Source organism: Pelodiscus sinensis, chromosome 8 (assembly GCF_049634645.1).
Source record: "Pelodiscus sinensis isolate JC-2024 chromosome 8, ASM4963464v1, whole genome shotgun sequence".
NCBI lineage: Eukaryota > Metazoa > Chordata > Testudines > Trionychidae > Pelodiscus > Pelodiscus sinensis.
This window is the reverse complement of record NC_134718.1, coordinates 40,802,011-40,821,921: the sequence shown is the minus strand read 5'-3', so window position 1 is coordinate 40,821,921 and position 19,911 is coordinate 40,802,011. Positions and strand designations below refer to the sequence as shown.

At 39.8% G+C, this 19,911-nt stretch overlaps 1 protein-coding gene across 6 annotated transcripts in view; it reads right to left on the bottom strand.

The window, feature by feature from the left end:
• Nucleotides 1-19,911, bottom strand: part of HECTD2 (HECT domain E3 ubiquitin protein ligase 2) — an 80,920-nt gene that overhangs the window by 2,503 nt on the left and 58,506 nt on the right. For 3 of the 6 annotated variants that reach the window (XM_075935126.1, XM_006117448.4, XM_014570669.3), the window contains 8 exons: nucleotides 19,703-19,835; nucleotides 17,579-17,667; nucleotides 14,134-14,292; nucleotides 11,464-11,538; nucleotides 5,989-6,076; nucleotides 5,638-5,744; nucleotides 1,663-1,778; nucleotides 765-908 (listed from right to left, as the gene is read on the bottom strand). In XM_075935126.1, coding sequence (XP_075791241.1) covers nucleotides 765-908; nucleotides 1,663-1,778; nucleotides 5,638-5,744; nucleotides 5,989-6,076; nucleotides 11,464-11,538; nucleotides 14,134-14,292; nucleotides 17,579-17,667; nucleotides 19,703-19,835 — 911 coding nt within the window. The other 3 variants (XR_001367843.3, XM_006117449.4, XM_075935127.1) reach the window with 3 other exon arrangements.

Sequence of the window (19,911 nt, the reverse complement as noted above, 5' to 3'; positions counted from 1 at the left end):
CTAAACACATATGAAAAACAATGCACCATTTGTTTTCAACATAAATATAATAGCACTAGGATATTATTGTACACTTTAATTTACATGTAGTACATTTACAAATCCACATAAAGAACATGTTACCTCACAGTAACTGGGGTTTCAATTTGTGTTGTTCATATGTATAATACTGTTGGTACACATGTGCCCCATACCCTCAAGTATGGGTTCTCTTTGGCTAGCAGTGTCCCTGTACCTCCCCCTTTAATACACAAAGGATTAGGAAAACCCACCTAACACTCAGACTCTTTGCCAATACAGAATCCAGGTGTTATGAGACAGTACAAGTGAGGAAAGTGGATTGTGAAATATGGACAACACATGTAGAAGAACCACAGTTATTTTAAAGTAACAGGTTTCTTCTTGCTTAGTTGTCCATATATTGTGGATGACTCACAAGCAGTGCCCTACATCACAGGAGGCTGGTGCTCAGAGTCTAACAATAAGCTAGCTCTGCCAAAAAGGAACATTCAGATCTTGATACATCTAAGGAGTAACATTTGGTAAATGTATGCATTTAATTCTGAAGTTGCTTCCTTGTTGGCATGTGGCTTGGTAATGAACACAGGGAGATGCATTACTTGGTTGAAATGGAAGTAAGAGTACCTTGAGCAAAAGCTTTGGATGAGGACTCTTTGTAATACTGTATGAAGTTTCTGCAGTGAATAGTTACAATAACACTCTTCTGTTAAAAAAAATTAAGGGTGCAACTGAAAATTATTTACCAGTTAGTGGACGTTTCACTCTTTGAAATCTTGAAATTCAAATCAGCCATTCCTCCCACAGGAACTCTGTCACTTCCTGTAGTAAAATGAAGCAGCTTCTTTTGGAGATCAAGAGGAAATCCAAGTACTACATCCCAAAAGTATCTACAATATTAAATAGGGAAGGAAAAAGTTAGTATCTTGACAAAAGCAACCTAAAGTTATCACTACACTTCAAGCTCAAATATTGTTACTTAATATAACATGTTTCACATAGTTAATCGGTGAATGTATTTATGTGCATTTTTAAACACTTATAAAAAATGTGATAGTGACATTTCACTGTTCAACTTCTCCTCCCATCATTATTTAGAGCCAGATTTTGTATCTGGCAAAGTGGGGTAAAGGGAAGAGATGTTTTGGCTGAGCTATATTCCTGTATCGTACAAGACCTTATTATTCAAGGGTTGGTTTAGTTAAAAATACACATTTACATTTCTTTCTGAAACTTTTTTTTAAAACTTAATAGTTACAAGAAATTCCTAGGGCTATTACAGAAAGAGCAGAGCAAAATACTTTTTTCTCAATTTTTAATGCATTTTACAGTTTATGTATAGACAGTAGCCATAGTTTATGTGGATCATGCACTCTCTGGAAAGGAAAGAACATATTAAAATATAGGAAATTATAAATCCACTCATTACATTGGTGTCCTTTTACATACACGACTAATAACTTTTCTTACTTAAGGGACATAAGACTACAGTATTTTATCTTATTTTGAGATACATCTTTTTAGAAGTTACATCTTAGTGCTTTGAGACTACATAGAAAATTAGATTTTTAATTGTTCCCATTAGTGCATCAGTTTATACTGTTCTTCTAAATGCGTATTAAGAAGATTAAAAATTAAGTCTACCTTATAGTGAGATCAGTTTTCAGATAGCCATCATACTGGGTGTTTCTCTGTAGAGCATACATATCCAGTTCAGGGCTTCCACAAACAAGAATTTCAACCTCTTCTGGACGAAGTAGCTGCCAAAAAGTCATAATATTTGCTGGCAGAACACTTTTTAAAAAAATAAATAATAATGCTCATATGATTCAGACTAACAAGAAAAATTTAATTCCAGGTGTTTTGTTATGCATTGTAGACAAACTTTATTGTTTTCTGATGAGCATTTTTCAGGGACAAAAGTTTATATGTGAACTCCAGTATTTACTGTTTTGCAGGAAGATCAGTTCTTCAGTGCTTAATTTTAAAATAGTTTACTAAGAAGCAAAATAAATGTAGATAATATCCATTAGTGTGTTATTACTATTACTCTTATTCTTCCTAATGTTTATTATATTTACTTAGAATCATTGATTTGCACCATCGAATCTGACCTTCACAGTATGACCCTACATTCACAGGCCCTAAACTGAACCCAGTTACCCTGTACAGAGCCCAATATCAGTAAACTATTGTATGCCACAGCTAAGGATGTTAAAATTTGATCAACTAATTGAATAGTTGATGGAATTTCCATCGACTATTCGATTAGTTGATTAGGGTGCTTCTGCTTTGAAATGTAGCAAGAGCCTGCTCAGCTGTTGCTATATTTCAAAGGCGGAAGTGCTGCATGATGTTCTGCTTTGTAATATACAAGAGGGGTTCCTCTTGTAATGTATTCTGAGTCCTCCACTGGCCCCGAGCTCCATGCAGTGCTTCTGCTTTGAAATATACAAAAGCCCCAGAGAGGACCCTGTCCCCTTCAATGGAGCTGGAGGGAACCGGCTTTTAAGCCAGCTGTCCCCAGTATCTTCGTTTCCCCCCCACTTTGCTGCCTCTTTCTGATAGAGGCAGCAAGGAGGGGGGAAGCGATGAGTTGACTAGTGTATTGACTATCTATAAGCTTTGGGTTATCAGATAGTCAACTAACTAACTGATTAGTCACTTCCATCCCTAGCCACAGCCAGAGAACACGAAGGACTGAGGTGCACAATTACTCAAAGCCTTTATAATGGCAAAGAATTGAATAAGTGAGATATACCCATGATTCTAACAATAAACATGCACACCACACTGGAGAGGGAGGCAAATCCTCCCCACAATTCCTCCCAAACTGACTTGGGGAAATGCATTCCTGAACCTAAAAATGGTAATCAGAATGATACTCAGCTTGTGAGAAAGATTCACCAGCCACACATATGAGAAGGAATTCTTTGTATGCCTCAGAGCTCTGGCCCACCCTGTCCAGTGTCCTCTCTCATACTTCAGAGGAAGGAGAAAAAAAATGCAGAATAAACCACTGGGCCACTATGCCCAACCCCTGTCAGCATACAACCCCATCATAGAATCCCACTCAAATTTACCAAGTTCTATCTTAAAATTAAGTAGGTTGCTTGCCCATTCTACTTCTATTGGGAGATTCCTCTGATGGTTAGCAATTTTCTAACTTCTGATCCTTAATTTGTACATTAACAATTTATATCCATTTGTTCTTGTGACAACCATTTTGTGTAGCTTAAATAGCTCTTCTCCCTCTGGTTGTTTACCTCCTTGATATATTTGTGCGCACACACATCTCTCTCAGTCTTTGTTTTGCTAGGCTAAATAAACTAAGCTTTTTCAGACTCCTCTCATTAAATAGGCCTCAGATTGCCCTGACCGTCCTAGTAACCCTTTTCTGCACCATTCTGAATTTATTTTTCATGCATTACCAGATCTGTTTATAGTATTCCAATTGAGATCTTACCACGGCTTTTTACAATGGTATTAATATTTCCCAATCTCTTCTAGAAATTTCTCATCTAATATATCCTAAGATCATATTAGTTCTTTTTTTTCCCCAGATGCATCTTATTGCTGGTCCTGTGATCAACCAACACACCCAGGTCTCTCTCTACTTCTGTTGTCTCTAATGACTGAGCCTCAGCTTGTAATAGAAATTCATTCCATTATTTCTCAAGTGCATGATGTTGCACTTGATACTATTAAAATTCATTTAATTTCTATTATCCCAGTCTTCTAGGTCATCTAGTTCTCCCTATACAATATTTCAATTCTCCAGTTACTGAGAATGGAAAGTTTTTACCCTATACATATTACTAGTTATAAGCCTCACACTCTTCCTCCTGAGTACTACTGAGGTCCCTGCAAATGTAGGGAGCAAGGCAGAAGTATGTATGAACTGCTGTCATCTTAAATTCAGGACTAGAAAAGCTCCCAGTCAATAAGAAGCAAAAGCCTGGAGCAACTCATTGGCATCCAATTGGTCACATTAGGAACCACATTAACATAAAGCTGATCCCAAGCAACTCTTCCCTACCCAGGCAGGAATAAACTGTTGCCTGCAGCCGCAATATGAGTCTGCAGCTGTGATATCATCAAATTCAGTGCTCTCTGGTCAACAACTGGGAAGGATATACTCCTTGACTGGGATTTCTGGCTTACAATCAATATTTAATCTCTGCTGAGATCATAAAACCTGTAAAACTAAGCCAATTAACCAGAAACTTTTTTTCTGTGATAAAGTTAAACCTTACTGAGTAAGAAAACAAAGAAGGCATGTATTCAGTAATGAAATGTGTTTAAACTTTTAACTCCTTTAATCTAGTTCAGATGTCCAGGAAGAAAATCCTGGCACTAACAAAAGAAACCTATTAATATTAAGGGGTGCTTATGTTCTGTGATTAATATCAGATATTTGTGAATGCAAATGTTTTCTGTTATTTATAAAATAATGATACATTCATAGATGTTATTAAATCATTGGGAAGTGCTTGCTGGAACAGATATTCATAATAACTATAACTGCAGTCATAAATTTCTTTAGCATGTCAATCATGTAAATTAAAATACCATAAAAATTCAATACATAGTAAAATACATTAAAACAAAACAAACACTCAGCTGTGGGAAAGTAGATTTTCCTCTCCCAACAAATAAACTTTGTCCTAAAATAGTACATAAAGGAATACATTTTAGAAAGTTAGTGGGAAGTGATTAAATTGCCATCATTTCCCTAGTTATTTTTTTACATATAAAAAGAGAACAAGCTGCCATCTTCATTATTTAGAGAAAGCAGTAAAGTATACTTTCTCTATTCTGTATAGGGATGTAAAATCCTGATTAATCAGTTAACCAATTAATCGTTTAACTGGTTAATTGACTAAGTGGGATCTGGGTCAGAGGACCGCTCCAGCTCGATTGTGCTAGGCCTGGGAGCTAGTCCTTGCAGTTGGGCTGGGGGCTGACTGCCTGCTCCTATGCTAGAGTTGGCTGTTGAGGCCAGCCTCTGCCCCAGCCTCATGGAGCTGGTTCCTGGGGTTGGAGGAGCCGTCTGCCCCAGTTGGCAGGCTGCTGCTGGGGGCTGCTCCCAGGGAACTTGGTTAACCGTTACCCAGTAAAAGTGATGCTTACCGAGTAACCAACTAACTGGTTACCCATTCACATCCCTAATTCTGTATCAATCTTTAACTAATAATCTCCAATTATGTAATGCCAATTAAGACAGCTGTCTTTCATCTTGTGTTAATTATTATTACATTCAAACTTGCAACACTGCCATGGGACTATGCAAGCTATGTACTTGTACTGTCAGGTGAGTAAAATGATGAAAAACAAATGCAGACTAAGTACTAAGTTCCAGTGCCAGCTCCTTTCCCTGCCAGTTTCTGATTGGCTTCTTGATTCATGAGAAGAGGGATGGATGTAGCAGCTGAAGAGGCCATGAAAGACTGGAAGAGAGAAGAAGTGGTGCCAGAAGCTGCCAAATTCCTGCCCACATTATAGAGATAATCCATAAGGTAATCCCAAACTCTTTTTAGGATATGACATCTTGTGCTGATGCAGATTTCAGAATATTTAAATAAAGTTTATAATAAAGACTTTTCATTTTATTCTTACCATCAATGCATATGAATCACAGACACTATGGAATCCATAATAAAACTCTGCAAATTGTTTGTAGATTGATTTGTTGAGAATGAAGTCAACATAAAGCTGCACATATTCTAAAAAAAGAATTTGATATCCTGTTATTAGATCTTAATACAATTCTTTCACGCTATCATTTATTTTATTGTCCTTAACTGAGTTGAAATAATTTAAAACTTTTAAAATACATTTTATTCTACATATCACTAAAATAGAAAGTATATTAGCAAGTGCATGCTGATTTTTTTTTTACTACTTAGCTAAACAACAAAATCTATATTTACAAGTGAAGTTAGGTTCATTTCAGTTAGCATATTTTACCTTTCCTGTTCTGATTTGTAACTGGAATTTTATCACCACCAGGCTTTAGATTATAAGATTTTATGACTCCAAATTCTTCTTGGAAAACCTGAAGAAAGAGGGAAGATGATATAGTACATGTATCTCCTTAGTTCTTTATAGTAAATAAGTCACATATCAATTAATTCTGCATATTTCTTAGAGTTTTTTAAAATTGTGTGTTTAGTTTTTTTATTTTTCTTGATAAATATACTTTAAAAAAAGTAAAAAGGAACCCAGTCACATAGTAGTAACACATGTATTAATTGTATGGTAAGACTCAGATACCATGAAGGAGAAAGATTCAGAAAAAGATTTAAGATGTTACATATATTAGAAGAAATACATTCTCTTTTAATTGTAGGCCCCACAGGAATGAAAATAATTTAGATTATAAAGATTATTAAACTGCTCGGTGACAATATAACTCCTAGCTAAAGCAAAAAAGCCTGGAACTAGAACACACCTATGTCGGACCTAACAACTGTCTTCAGACTGGTACAGATTAGATAAAGGCTTTCAGAGCTAGAACAAGTCTTTCAAGTTGGGTAGACCTTTGCCTACATCAGGCTTCCAGGCCAACTTCAGTCCCAAAATGATTAAGTCCTCCAAAGCCACAGCAAACATCTGTCTGGGCCATCCTCCCAGGCTAGACTGACACTTTTTAAGCTGGAGCAAGCTTTATAGAATCATAGAACTGGAAGGGATCCTGAGAAGTCATCGAGTGCAGCCCCAGACCTTATGGAAGGACCAAGCACCCAAGGGTGGCCAACCCGCGACTTGCAAGCCACATGCGGCTCTTTAAAGGATAAATTGCAGATCCTGCACCTATTCTGCGTTCCCCTGCTCTGACCTTTTTTCCTTTTCTGGTCAAGGCACCGCTTGAGACAGCAAGAGCTCACGCTGTAGCTGACAGAAGCCTGCTTGGGCCACACGCAGCTCTGAAAGGGGCAGCTTTTTTTTTTTTCCTCAACTTCTTTCCCTTGGCTCTCTGCGCTGTATCCACCACTATTTTGGCTCTTTGTCTGTAATTGGTTGGCCACCCCCGATCTAGATCATCCCTGATAGAGGTCTATCCAACCTGCTCTTAAATAGCTCCAGTGATGGAGATTCCACAACCTCCCTAGACAATTTAATCCAGCGTTTAGCCGCCCTGACAGGCAGGAGGTTTTTCCTAATGTCCAACTTAACCCTCCCTTGCTGCAATTTAAGACCATTGCTTCTTGTCCTACCATCAGAGGCCAAGGAGAACAATTTTTCTCCCTCCTCCTTGTAACACCCTGTAATAGGACAGGATAAAGGGCTTGATGGAAGGGAAGAGAGGCAGCTCTGAAAAAAACCCAGCAACAGCCTTGGCTAATCAGGGGCAGCTGAGACAGTGCTGCTATGAATCAATTAAGGGCCAGGTGAGCTGATTTCAGGTTGCCCCAGGACCTCTTTAAAAACCTTCTCTGTGGGGGAGGGTAAGGGAAAGTGGAGAAGGAGTTTGGAGTGTAGATGTGGAGAAGAACGAACAACTGATAAGGAGACTCGGAGGAGCTGAGCAGATCATCATCAGCACTGTTAAAGGCTTCAGGGGGAGGTATGGGGCTCCGACAGGGAGTGTTTGGAGGTTCTCCCCTCACCAGGTGGCCAGAAACTTCAGCTGGTGTCTGAGAAGAACTGTTTACTCTGCCCCGACTGGCCAAGAGTATCGGCCCCAACGCCCCATTGTTTTGCCAAAGGACAGAAGGCCAAGTGCCAAGAAAACACAAGTGAGACTTGTACCGCAGCCCCTAAATTGCGGGATAGTGGGCAGACAAGGAGTCCAGGACCCAGAACTGGGACTGAACCTGCCACAACCCTTTTAGACACTTAAGCTGCTATCATATCCCCTCTCAGTCTTCTCTAAATAAGCCCAGTTCTTTCAGTCTTCTTTCATAGGTCATGTTCTCTAGACCTTTAATCATTCTTGTTGCTCTTCTCTGGACCTTCTCCAATTTCTCCACATCTTTCTTGAAATGTACCCAGAACTAGACACAGTATTCCAAATGAGGCCTAATCAGTGCAGAATAGAGTGGAAGAATGACTTCTCATTTTTGCTCACAACATTCCTGTTAATGCATCCCAGAATCATGTTTGCTTTTTTTTGCAATAGTGTCATACTGCTGACTCATGTTTAACTTGCGGTCCACATAACCCCCAAAATCCTTTTTAGCCGTTCTCCTTCCTAGACAACCACTTCCCATTCTGTATATGTGAAACTGATTGTTCCTTCCTACGTGGAACACTTTGCATTTGTCCTTATTAAATTTCATCCTGTTTACCTCAGACAATTTCTCTAGTTTGTACAGATCATTCTGAATTTTGACCCTATTCTCCAAAGCGGCTGCAACCCCTCCCAGCGTGGTATCATCTGCAAGCTTAATGGCTGTGTCTACACTGGGCCACTTATTCTGGAAAATCAGCCGCTTTTCCGGAATAAGCTGCGAGCTGTCTACACTGGCCCTTGAATTTCCGGAAGAGCAACGACGCTCTACTGTACAAAATCAGCCGCTATTCCGGAAAAACTATTCTGCTCCCACTCGGGCATAAGTCCTTATTCTGGAACACTGTTCCAGAAAAGGGCCAGTGTAGACAGCCCAGTAGTCTTTTCCGGAAAAAAGCCCCGATCGCGAAAATGGCGGTCAGGGCTCTTTTCCGGAAAAGTGCGTCTACATTGGCCACAGACGCTTTTCCGGAAAAAGGGCTTGCCTGCCAATGTAGACGCTCCTTTTCTGGAAAAACTGAAAACGGAATAGTATTCCGTTTTAAGCAGTTCCGGAAATTCATGCCAGTGTAGTCACAGCCAATAAGTTTATCACCATACAAATCATTGATGAAAATACTGAACAAAGAACCAGTCTCAAAACAGACCCCTGCGGAACCCCATTTATTATGTCCTTCTAGCCTGATTGTGAACCATTAATAACTACTCTCTGAGAATGGTTATCCAGACAGTTATGCACATATTATAATAGCCCCATCTAGGTTGTATTTCTCTAGTTTATTGATAAGGTCATGTGAGAGTATGTCAAATGCCCTTCTAAAGTCTAGGTATACCTTGTCCACCACCCACCACTTCTCTCTTATCCACAAAACCTATTATCCTATCAATGACAGCTATCAAATTGATGTGACATGATTTGTCTGTGACATTATTTAATTTCCTGAGTTATTTGCCCATTTCCAGTCTTCTGAAATTTCCATGATATTTCAAAGATGATAGCTAAAGGCTCAGATACCTCCTCTATCAGCTCATTGAGTATTCTAGAATACATTAGCCAAGATGGGTAGGAATGGTATTCCCTAGCCTCTGTCAGATCTTCTGGGAATGGGTGATGGGAGAGGGATTGCTTGATGATTCCCTATTCTGTTACTTCCTCTGGGGCATCTTGCATTGGCCACTGTCGGAAGACAGGATACTGGACCGGATGGATCTTTGCTCTGACCCACTATGGCTGTTCTTATGTTCTTATATTCATTTCATCAGACCATTGTGACTTTCAGACATCTAACTTTTCTAAGTAATTTTAACTTGTTCTTTTTTTATTTAAACTTCTAAACGTACCTCAATTCCACTAGAATTCAGTATGTTAGGCATCCTGTCATCATCCATCTTCTTGATGAAAACCGAAACATAGAAGTCATTAACCACCTCTGCCATTTCCAAGTTTCCTGTTATTGTTTCTCCCTCTTCACTGAATAATGGGCCTACCCTGTCCTTGGTCTTCCTCTTGCTGCTAATATACTTGTAGAACGTCTTCCTGTTACCCTTTACGTCCCTAGCTAGATTTGTGCCTTTGCCTTTCTAATCTTGCCTCTGCATACTTGTGTTGTTTGCTTATATTCATACTTTGTAATTTGACCAGGTTTATACAACTCATTTTTTATTTTTAGATCATGAAAGATCTGGTAAAGTCAAGGTAGTCTTTTGCTATACTTTCTATCTTTCCTACACAACAGAATAGTTTGCTTTTGGGCCCTTAATAATGTCCCTGTGAAAAACTGCCAACTCTCTTCGGTTGTTTTTCCACTTAGTCTTACTTCCCATAGGACCTAACCTACCAGTTCTCTGAGTTTACTAAAATCTGCCTTCCTGAAATCCACTGTCTCTATTTTGCTGTTCTCCCATCTATCATTCCTTAGAATCATGAACTCTTGTCATTTCATGATCACTTTTACCCAAGATGCCTTCCACTTTCAAATTTTCAACCAGTTCCTATTTGTTAAAATCAAATCAAGAACAGCTTCCCTCCAGTAGCTTCTGAACCTTCTGAAATAAAAAATTGTCTCCAATGCAGCCCAAGAATTTTTGGATAACTGTGCCCTGCTGTGCTAGTTAACTAACATCTGTGTTTGTTTCTCAACATATGTCTGGATAGTTGAAATCTCCCATTACCACCAAGTCCTGAGCTTTGGATGATTTTCTTAGCTGTTTAAAAAAGCCTCATCCACATCTTCTGCCTGGGTTGATGGTCTGCAGTAGACCCCTAGCATGACATCACCCTTGTTTTTTACCCCTTTTAATCTAACCCAGAGACTCTCAACAAGTCTGTCTTCTACAACCATCTCTACCTCAGTCCAGGTGTATTCATTTTTAATATACAAGTCAACACCTCCTCCCTGTTTCCCTGCCTATCCTTCCTGAGCAAGCTGTACTCTTCTATACCAATATTCCAATCATGTGTATTATCTCATCAAGTGTCTCTGTGATACCAACTATGTCATAGTTGGACTGATTCATTAGGACTTCAGGTTCTTCCTGTTTATTCCCCATACTTCTTGCATTTGTATATAGTTATCTAAGATATTGATTTGATTTTGCCCCCCAGTTCTGCTTCTCCTTCCTTTATGTCTGCTATTATAGCCCATGCCCCCTCCAATTTCTGAGCCATCTCCCAGGTCTCCATGTTTTTCACTTACCTGTGGGCTTTGGTCACCTGCCCCTGTTGAACCTAGTTTAAAGCCCTCCTCACTAGGTTAGCCAGTCTAAATCCAAATACTCTCTTCTCCTTCCTCAAATGGTGAACCCCATCCTTGCTTAGCAGTCCTTTTTGGGACAGCATCCTGTGGTCAGGGAAGCCAATGCCCTCCTGGCTATACCAGGCATTCACTTCCAGGATGCATGTGTCTCTGACTGGGCCCCTACCTTTGACAGGAAAGACAGAAGAGAATACCATCTGCACTTGAAACTCCTTCACTCATACTCCCAGAGTCCTGTAGTCACTTTTGATCTACTTCAAAAGGACAAGGTGAAATTTGAGCTAAATTATAGCTCTTTAACCCTAGCCACACTGAACTCGAAAAAATCAACAAACACTTTCTGTGATACCGGGAAAGCAGTTCTTAAATTATTTTTAAAATAAATCTATAAATAAATACTCTGAGCTGTGTCAACTATTACTATAAACTGTACACTTTTAGTTCCTACAGTACCTGGAAGGTTGAATAAAAATCTTCTTCAACGTTGTCTTCATAGGATAGAAGCTCACTTAGTCCATGGGCCAACTCCTGAGGGAAAAAAAATTACAAAATTAGCTTCAATTTCACCTTGTCCTTTTAAAGTAAATCTTATTACCAAGAAACACCTTAGGCAAAATTGTACATTAAAGGATACTATACATAAAGCAACATGCTACTCCGCATGTGCAGAAATGATTTTTCTGCTATAACTATATATTTGAATTTTTCCCCTCACCAGGCAAAGGCACTTGTTTCTAATATGTTCATACTGAATTTCATTTTTCCATCATCAGCTACAAATTGACCTAAAAAAACCACTGTTAGTTATTTTTAAACAAATGGAGATTATTTATCAGTAATCGTTCCCCAGAGGCGCTCTCTGAAAAAAAGGTACAACTGAAGAGTTCACAAGGAAGGGGCTCCCTGAGCATTTTTCCTACCACCACTATATCACACTTATTCAAGTAGATTAAATTTAGTATTCAAGTCTGTAATAAGCAAGCTAGAGTACCAGTGCCATACAGACTAAGATCTTATTCTACCAGGGGAATGGCTGCTTGAAATACTAACACCCAGAATGCATGTATTTTGCAAATGTATACGGCTGCCACTTAAAAGTTTAGCTTCCAGCTTTATATTGTTTAATCATGACACTCTTGACACTGAAGTGAAGATCAAATGCTAATATTTCGAGAGCAGCTCTTAAATTATATTTTTTTAAAATTAGTACTCCTTTGACATCATTGGTTCTGTAATTGTCTATTATACTCCTACAATGGGAATTCAGAGGCATTTTACTGAGGGATTAATGTAATCTGAAATGCCCAATTAACTGTGATGAACTAGTAAAAGACTCCATGGGCACGTCTAGACTACATGGCTCCGTTGACAGAGCCACGTAGATTAGGGTTGTAGGCAAAGGGAAATGAAGCGGCGATTTAAATCGCCGGTACATTTAAATTAGAATGGCTGCCGCGCTGTGCCGATCAGCTGTTTGGTGGCACAGTGCTGTAGTCTGGATGCTCCAAGGTCGACATCAAAGGCATTTGTCGACCTCCCCGTTATGCCTCGTGGGATGAGGTTTACCAGGGAGGTTGACAAATGCCTTTGATGTCAACCGCGGAATGTCCAGACTACAGCGCTGTGCCGCCAAACAGCTGATCGGCGCAGAACGGCAGCCATTTTAATTTAAATGACGTGGCGATTATTTAAATTGCCGCTTCATTTCCCTTTGCCATGTCAACAAATCTACATGGCTCCATCGACAGAGCCATGTAGTCCAGATGGTAACTAATAGCCCATTCTATGTCCAGCCAATACAATGTTACTCCTCTTTATGGCATGAAGACACCATAGGCTAGATCTACAAATGTATTCAGGTACCTAAACATGCAGGTAGGTGCTTACTGGAATTGACAAATAAAAGCTTATAAACGTTAGGTACCTATCTCCCACTGAAAGTCAATAGAAGTTAGGCATTTAATTCACAGAGTGCATTTGTAAGCCCCATTAGGCACCTATCTGCATCTTTAGGCTCCTAAAAAGCTTTGTAAATCTACTGTCTGGTCTGCATATGTGTATCTGGAGGAATGCATTGCCTCCCCCTTCCTCTTCAATATGAATGCAAGAGGAACTAAGACTCTCAGTATTCAAAAATGGAACCTACTGATAGATAAAGTGGTTTCTTGCGAGGCAAAATAAGATCTGAAGATCTTGTCTTCAATTTACGATCTGGTGGTTTCTTTGTTGGAGAAGCTGGACCCAAAGATCATCTCTGATTTCAAAGTCGAGGATTCTGAGACTTCTGAAGAAAGGAGTTGAGTAGGTCAGACTTCAATCCAGGGGGAGAAGCTTAAGACTGAGCTCATGCTTCTTACCCCTACCCTGGAATCTGGTGCCATACAAAAAAGTAATACTAATTCAAGTACCTATCAGCATAAGAAGATCCTTAGCAATAGGGTAGCAACATCTTCCAACTGTAGGGTACATTTTTTTTTTTTTGTAATCCCAAACTCTTTTTAGGATATGACATCTTGTGCTGATGCAGATTTTAGAATATTTCTACTCAATTTTAGAAACTAACTCAGTAAATTACTATAAAAGAATCTGACCACTACAAATTTATGGGCTTTTTTAATCTACAGGAATGAAGAATGAGAATGATATAGCAGGTAGTTATAGATGAACTGAGGTCAATTAAATGGCTACAGCCATTTATAACTGTAACTTGGAATTCTTAGATACAGAACTGACTCATGTATGATCTTGAGAGTTTTACTGCACTGAATGATACCATGGATTGCAAAGGAAATCAATGGTCTCTTGCAGTGGACATCTGTATAATAAATTTCTTAGATGTGAAATTTCATCTGTAGGTGTAGTTTTTTAAATTCTCAAAACTCAAATGGCAGAAAGGAAAATTTTGCTCAATCTTTTATAAGCAAAACATAAATAAATATGATTGTCAATAAAAGAGAAAATGTCTGTATAATAGGAGTGTGGTTTGTAAAGTATATACAAAAGAGCCTTAGCATGTAAAAATATTCTGCTATGTTTAAATGAAACAGAAGCAACAAAGTACCCAAAAATGAAAACAATTATTATTTAAATCAACTATTATTTAAAGTATTGCTTTATACTTACTGGCATAATTTGACATAGGTCTTCTAATGTAACGTTACTGTTGCCTACAGGTGTGTTCTGATCACAGGGAACAATGGGAGGACTCAAAAGTTTCTTGTAGCAGCAAGGTGGGAAGCGAATATCCAAGGTGATACTATTATATACAGCAAGTCCCATAAGCTATACATGGCAGATGTTAAGTAGAAAATCACATTCCTATTATAGGTAACATTCTTTTTCAGATCACTTTAGAACAGCATTTTTTAAACTGTGTTCCGCGCCAAACCGGTGTGCTGCAGAAATATGGTGACCATGTGTTCCGTTTTTTCCCTGGGATAGTCCCGGATTGAAAGATACCCAGTGCTAGTGTGGCACAGCAGCAACTCCCTGCCTCCACCCAGCATGTAAGCAGCTCCCTTGGTGCTTTGAGCAGGCAGCCAGGGCCACTGCTGGTGGCGTGCAGTGTCCAAAGCTCTGAACTCCCATGCAGCATGCGCCGCTGTCCGGCAAGTCTCTCCTCCCACTCGCTGCGGGACTGCCTCCACCGTTCGCAGCAAGCCCGGCATACTCCATCCATAGGCGGCTGCCACCACTGCCGATGGGGGAGAGGCGCTGGTTGGAGCCAGTGAGCTGCTCCTGGGAGCTGCCACCAAGTACCAGCAGAGACCGTGCAGAGCCCAGCTGGAGCACTGCAGAACGGGGTATGTTCGGGCTCTGCTGGTGCGCTCTGTGCATGGCCCTATCTCTTCCCGCCCCTTTCCACTCTGCTGGGGGAGCGGCAGTGCATAGACCTGCTCACACAGCCGCTCTACACAGGCAAGATCTAGAAGGGTGGGGGTTTCTCTCCCCACCTCCGGTGCTCCTTCTAATGGGAGCCAAAGCTGGTGTGGGGACTGGAATGCAGCACTAACATTAGCACCATGGGCGGCCCAGCTTCAGGCACGGCAAGCAGTTCTGCCTTGGAAGTAGCTGGGGCCAGGACTTTGGGGACTTCTGGGGCCCGACCACAGACTCCAGCCCCGCAAACTGGAAGGCAAAAGGTAGGAGAGGGGCTCGGAGAGAACTAGGGGGAAGGAGGGTGGGAGAGGAAGGGGCTTGTGTTGAGGGGAGGGGGGCAGGGCAGGAGAAGAAACAGGAAGGAACCAAGGGACAGGGTGGAGGAGACACAAATGCCAGGGTACCAAGTGGAGACAATGAGGAAAAAGGCAGGAGGAGGGAGCAGAAGTGTCAGTGGGGGTGGGAAGGTGGAGGGGACAGGGTGATGCTGGGAGACGAGAGGGGAAGGGCATTGGGGGCAAGAGGAAGCAAGGGGAGGGGGAGGTGCTGGGAGAAGAGTTGAAAGGAGGGGTGGGCGTGAGGAAGGCAGAGATGGAGCAAGTCATGTGTGAGGGCACAGAAGGGTATGAGAGGAACTGGGGCAGAGGGTGGTGAGGGGATGGGCATCAGGGAGAAAGAGGGCAAGGGGGCAGGTGCAGTGAGGGAAGGAGGAAACACCAGAAGAGTGCAGGGGTAAAGGAAGGTGCAGGTGCCAGAGAATTCTGGAGGTGAAGCAGAAGGGTAGACATCTGCAGGAGAGAGACCAGCACCAGAGGAGAGAGGGTTCGGCGGGGGCCAAATTCATCCCCTATGGGTAGGAGGATTGTGGGAAAAGTTCTTAGAGGGGGTTACTTTTACTTCTGGTCATGTGTCTATCCAAAGAGTGAAGGGAATAGTAAACAGAGGTCAGGGGGTATAGGTAATGTGTCCCTAATTTTGGTTCAGAAAATTTGGTCACCATAGACAGAGAGAACAGAGTTCAAATGGCCATCCTTAAAAGGGGCAAGCTTCCTTTTTTCTTTGCTCAACAAAAATCCTTGGTGTTCCCCATAAATAAAAAATATTGTTTGGTGTTTCTCGGTCTTAAAAGGTTTAAGAAACACTGTTTTAGAAAATATTTGCACTCTTTCCAAGAATATTCCAGAAGTATTGAACATACTTTATTGCTTTCTCATTTTGTTTCTTTTTTTCCACATTGTCATCATTCTTTTAAGAGTATGGGTGCATCTACATGGCACCCTAACCTCAAAATAAGATACGCAATTTGAGCTACACAAATTGCTTATCTTATTTCGAATGAATTTCAAAATAGGCTATTTTAAAATTTGGCACGTCTACACAGCACCAAATTTCGAAATAACACGCTATTTCAAAACATTCCTTAGCCCTCATGGAACGTGGGTTACCAGGATGCTGAAATAGTACACCCGTTATTTCGAAAAATATTTCAAAACAATGGGTGGCTTGTTAAGACGCAGGGTAGCTATTTCGGGATACCTCTGGTATCCCGAAATAGCAATGCAGTGTAGACATACCCTATGTGTCTAATGTAAGAATTATTAAACTAAAAGAATCAGCATGATCAAATAAAACACTTCTTTTCAACACCTGAATTCTTTTACACTTAAGATTAAAAAATTGCTTTACACAATATAGAACTACTATAATATAAAAAAATTAAATTGAAACTATAGATATGGTCTTTAATATACAAAATTCTACAGAGGTCTTAGTGAGAAATGGGTTTGATTTTAGGCTTTTTTGTACAAATCAATATGACTATTGTTCTACCCGAGGAGTTTCCATCAAGAAAAGATGCCTCTTCTGGAGTTGTTACTTGTTACTGCCAGATTTGATATTACTTCCCATTAGTTTAATCCTCCTATGCTAGGTAGTCAAGTGGGTAAAGAATGGGCTATTTCCCTTATATAAAACTTAATACAAGGACAAGGCTACTAGTTGCAATTTATTAAATATGCCAGTTCTAATAAACAAAAATATAAACCATCACATTTGCTGCCTTTTATACAATGCAGTTTTCTTTTTATATTTAGCTAATTAAATTCTATTTATGTATTCATGCTATTTGTTATAGCTGTACTGTTTAATTATTTTACTTTTTTTCAATTAGTCTAGTGCTTATGATTTTGTTTGCAAGTTATGCCATTTAAAACAGCAGAGTGGGTAACCTATACTAGATTATATATCGGACAGTTTAACAGACAGCAAGAAAATGTTTTCAACACTTAAACCAAAGATTCAATTTTAAAGATGAAACTTTATATTTAATAAACTATTAATAAAGATTTCAAACTTGTTGCTAATAGGGATTCCATACATCAAAAATCTAATTCTTAATTTTCTAAGTTAAGAGTGCTTGATTTTGCAAACTCAATATTTTAGTGTAGTTTTTTGTATTCAATATGTACACATGAACACAATATGTATTTTCTTTATTTTTAATTTTCCTACAAGAATCACTACTCAGTGTATTCTTTAAAACAAAAAAATCTTTTAATAAAAAAAGGAACGCATAATAAAAACTAATTCTGATATTGTGTAATTATAGTTCCTAGCTTTTTGTTTTTACAGTTAGTAACTGATTAAACTACTATGCAGATAGCACCTTCAAGTGGACAGCAAAGGATACAGCTCCAACCAATCGGAATTCAGAGTAGTTATCACATTTATAGCTGCTAAACCAGTGACAGTGTGAATCCTTGTGATATGTAAACATACCTGTGAAATGTAAAAATTATTTCACATTATCTGCAATGAAAAAAATCTCCCCAAAGCATATTTTTGTTTCAAGTTTCCTTCAGCCTCTTTATAGCTAACAGAATGTGTGTATCAAGGAGTACTTTCATTTTAGATATTTTCCTTCCTTTCCAGAGAAGTACAGGTAGTCATTTGTCAATCTTGGAGGATACAAAAGTCACAAGCCTTATAGGCACATAAGGCACGGCTGTGGACTGTCTCAGAAACCAATCACTCAATACTGACATTGGCAACATTAAAGTCAATTTGTTAAAGAATTGTATTTAAGGTCTCTATATATAGAAACAAAAAATAGAGCGTTATAGTGAGTTGAAATTGCTGGAAAAAATAGCAAAATATGTTCTAATAATAGCATTGGGATATGTGGCTTAGAAACTGAAGAGATTAAGAAACCCTCTGGATAGTGCAATACTGACCACCATGTTCACAATTTTCAAGTAAGGAACAGTACCTCATGCAGGCATGTCCAGCATCTACACAGTTATTGTGCTTTGGCTTTTGAAGGTATGTCTACACAGCAAAGAAAAAACCCTAGCTAGCTCCTTTGCCAGATGACTCAAGCTTGTAGAATTTTGGGTGAGACCTAGTGAGATGGGAGGTCCCAGTGCTTGGTTCCAATGATTATTCTGGAATAGCTATTTCAATACAAACTCCACAATAAGAGTTCCTTTTCTAGATATGCTCAAATATATTCAATCAAGCAATCTGAAATAATTATTCTGGAGTTGTCTTTTTGGTAAATTTCCAAGTGTATACACGCTCTTAGCTGTGTAGCTTGTATAGATTTAAATTATTCTACCTGGTCTATTAGTAAACCATGCAGTAAACTGAATTATTGCACAAGAACATGCATGAGGCAGTGAGACAGGATATGATCCTTCTGAGACATAATGGCTGAAGGGTGGGAACCTAAGGCCCAGGGGCCAGATTCAGTCCCCAACTTGCCTGGATCCAGCCCCCAAGGCTTGGGGCTCCCCCCAGCATTGGGGAGCCCCATGCTGGTGTTCCAGCCCATCTACTGTCCCCCCCACCTTGTAGCTTGAGCACACAAAATCCTATAGACTGGGTCCCCTTAGGCTCTGGTGCGTGAGGGGAATGTGAAAAATGTCTTTCTCCTTCCAGTCAGGGGCCACATCAGTGAGGGTTTGGATTTTTTTTGTTTTTGTTTTGCTTCTCACTTGTGTGTATGCCCAGTGGTCCCCAATCCAAAAAAGGTTCATCATTCCTGGTTAAGCTATCCCACCTCTCTCTCCCAGAAAAGTCAGTAGCCTTGTCCCATGCTTCTACAACTTAAAGAAGATCCTCACCTCTGGAAAGCCCCTGAACTGGAAACTAAGTGGAATAACAAGCCAATGGCAGAACACAGAAAGAATTTCTGCCAGTCCTGAATTCCTCAGATTTCTACTCAATGCCTTGAAAAACAGGGGACTCAGAGAGAGTGTAATAGAATACAAAGAGTGACGGGCACAGAAAGCGAGAAGAAAAGCAGGAATTAGAATAATACTTATCAGACTGGAGAACTGACCTAAGTCTTCACCCCGAAAGTCTCTAAATTTGATGTGTCACTGAAATAAAGGTCTCAGCTCTTCCAGGACACTTAGAACTGTCTTAGCAGCATGCCAATTGTTCTCAATTGGCTCAGCAACCAACACTTTCCATTTTGTAGGCATTGAGCTTTTCCTCTTTTTTCCTAACATAAAATATTCCTATATTTTGATTTCACAGTGGCAGCAAATAACTGCAGCTGGCTGGTTTGTCTGCTCCTGGTTCTTACCTCTCTCTACCTCCTCCCACTCCCATCTTTCCCAAATGACGGAGCCCACCCTTACTCCTCCAACTGAGCTACGTGACCCAACAGAGAATACTGAAAAAAGATCCAGGGTGGATGGGTGATGAAGATCCAGGGTGATGAAAAACTAAAAATGCCTATCCATCCCTGCTTTGATTAATCTTGGTTTTAACCTGTTCATTTAAAAAGTACATTATGAGGACTCACCATAGTCCGGGTGAAAAATCTGGCGAATAAGGAGAAGAAACCATTCTTTTGTTAGGCCACCCATATCAAGACCAGCCTCACCTACAAATGTAACTTTCAACTTTTTTTTCAAATCTGCCCTCTTCCATGTCAGCTATTTAAAAAAATACAAATTACAATAAATCAGAGACTCGAAGTATTTAATATAATAGAACTTAAGCATAACAAAA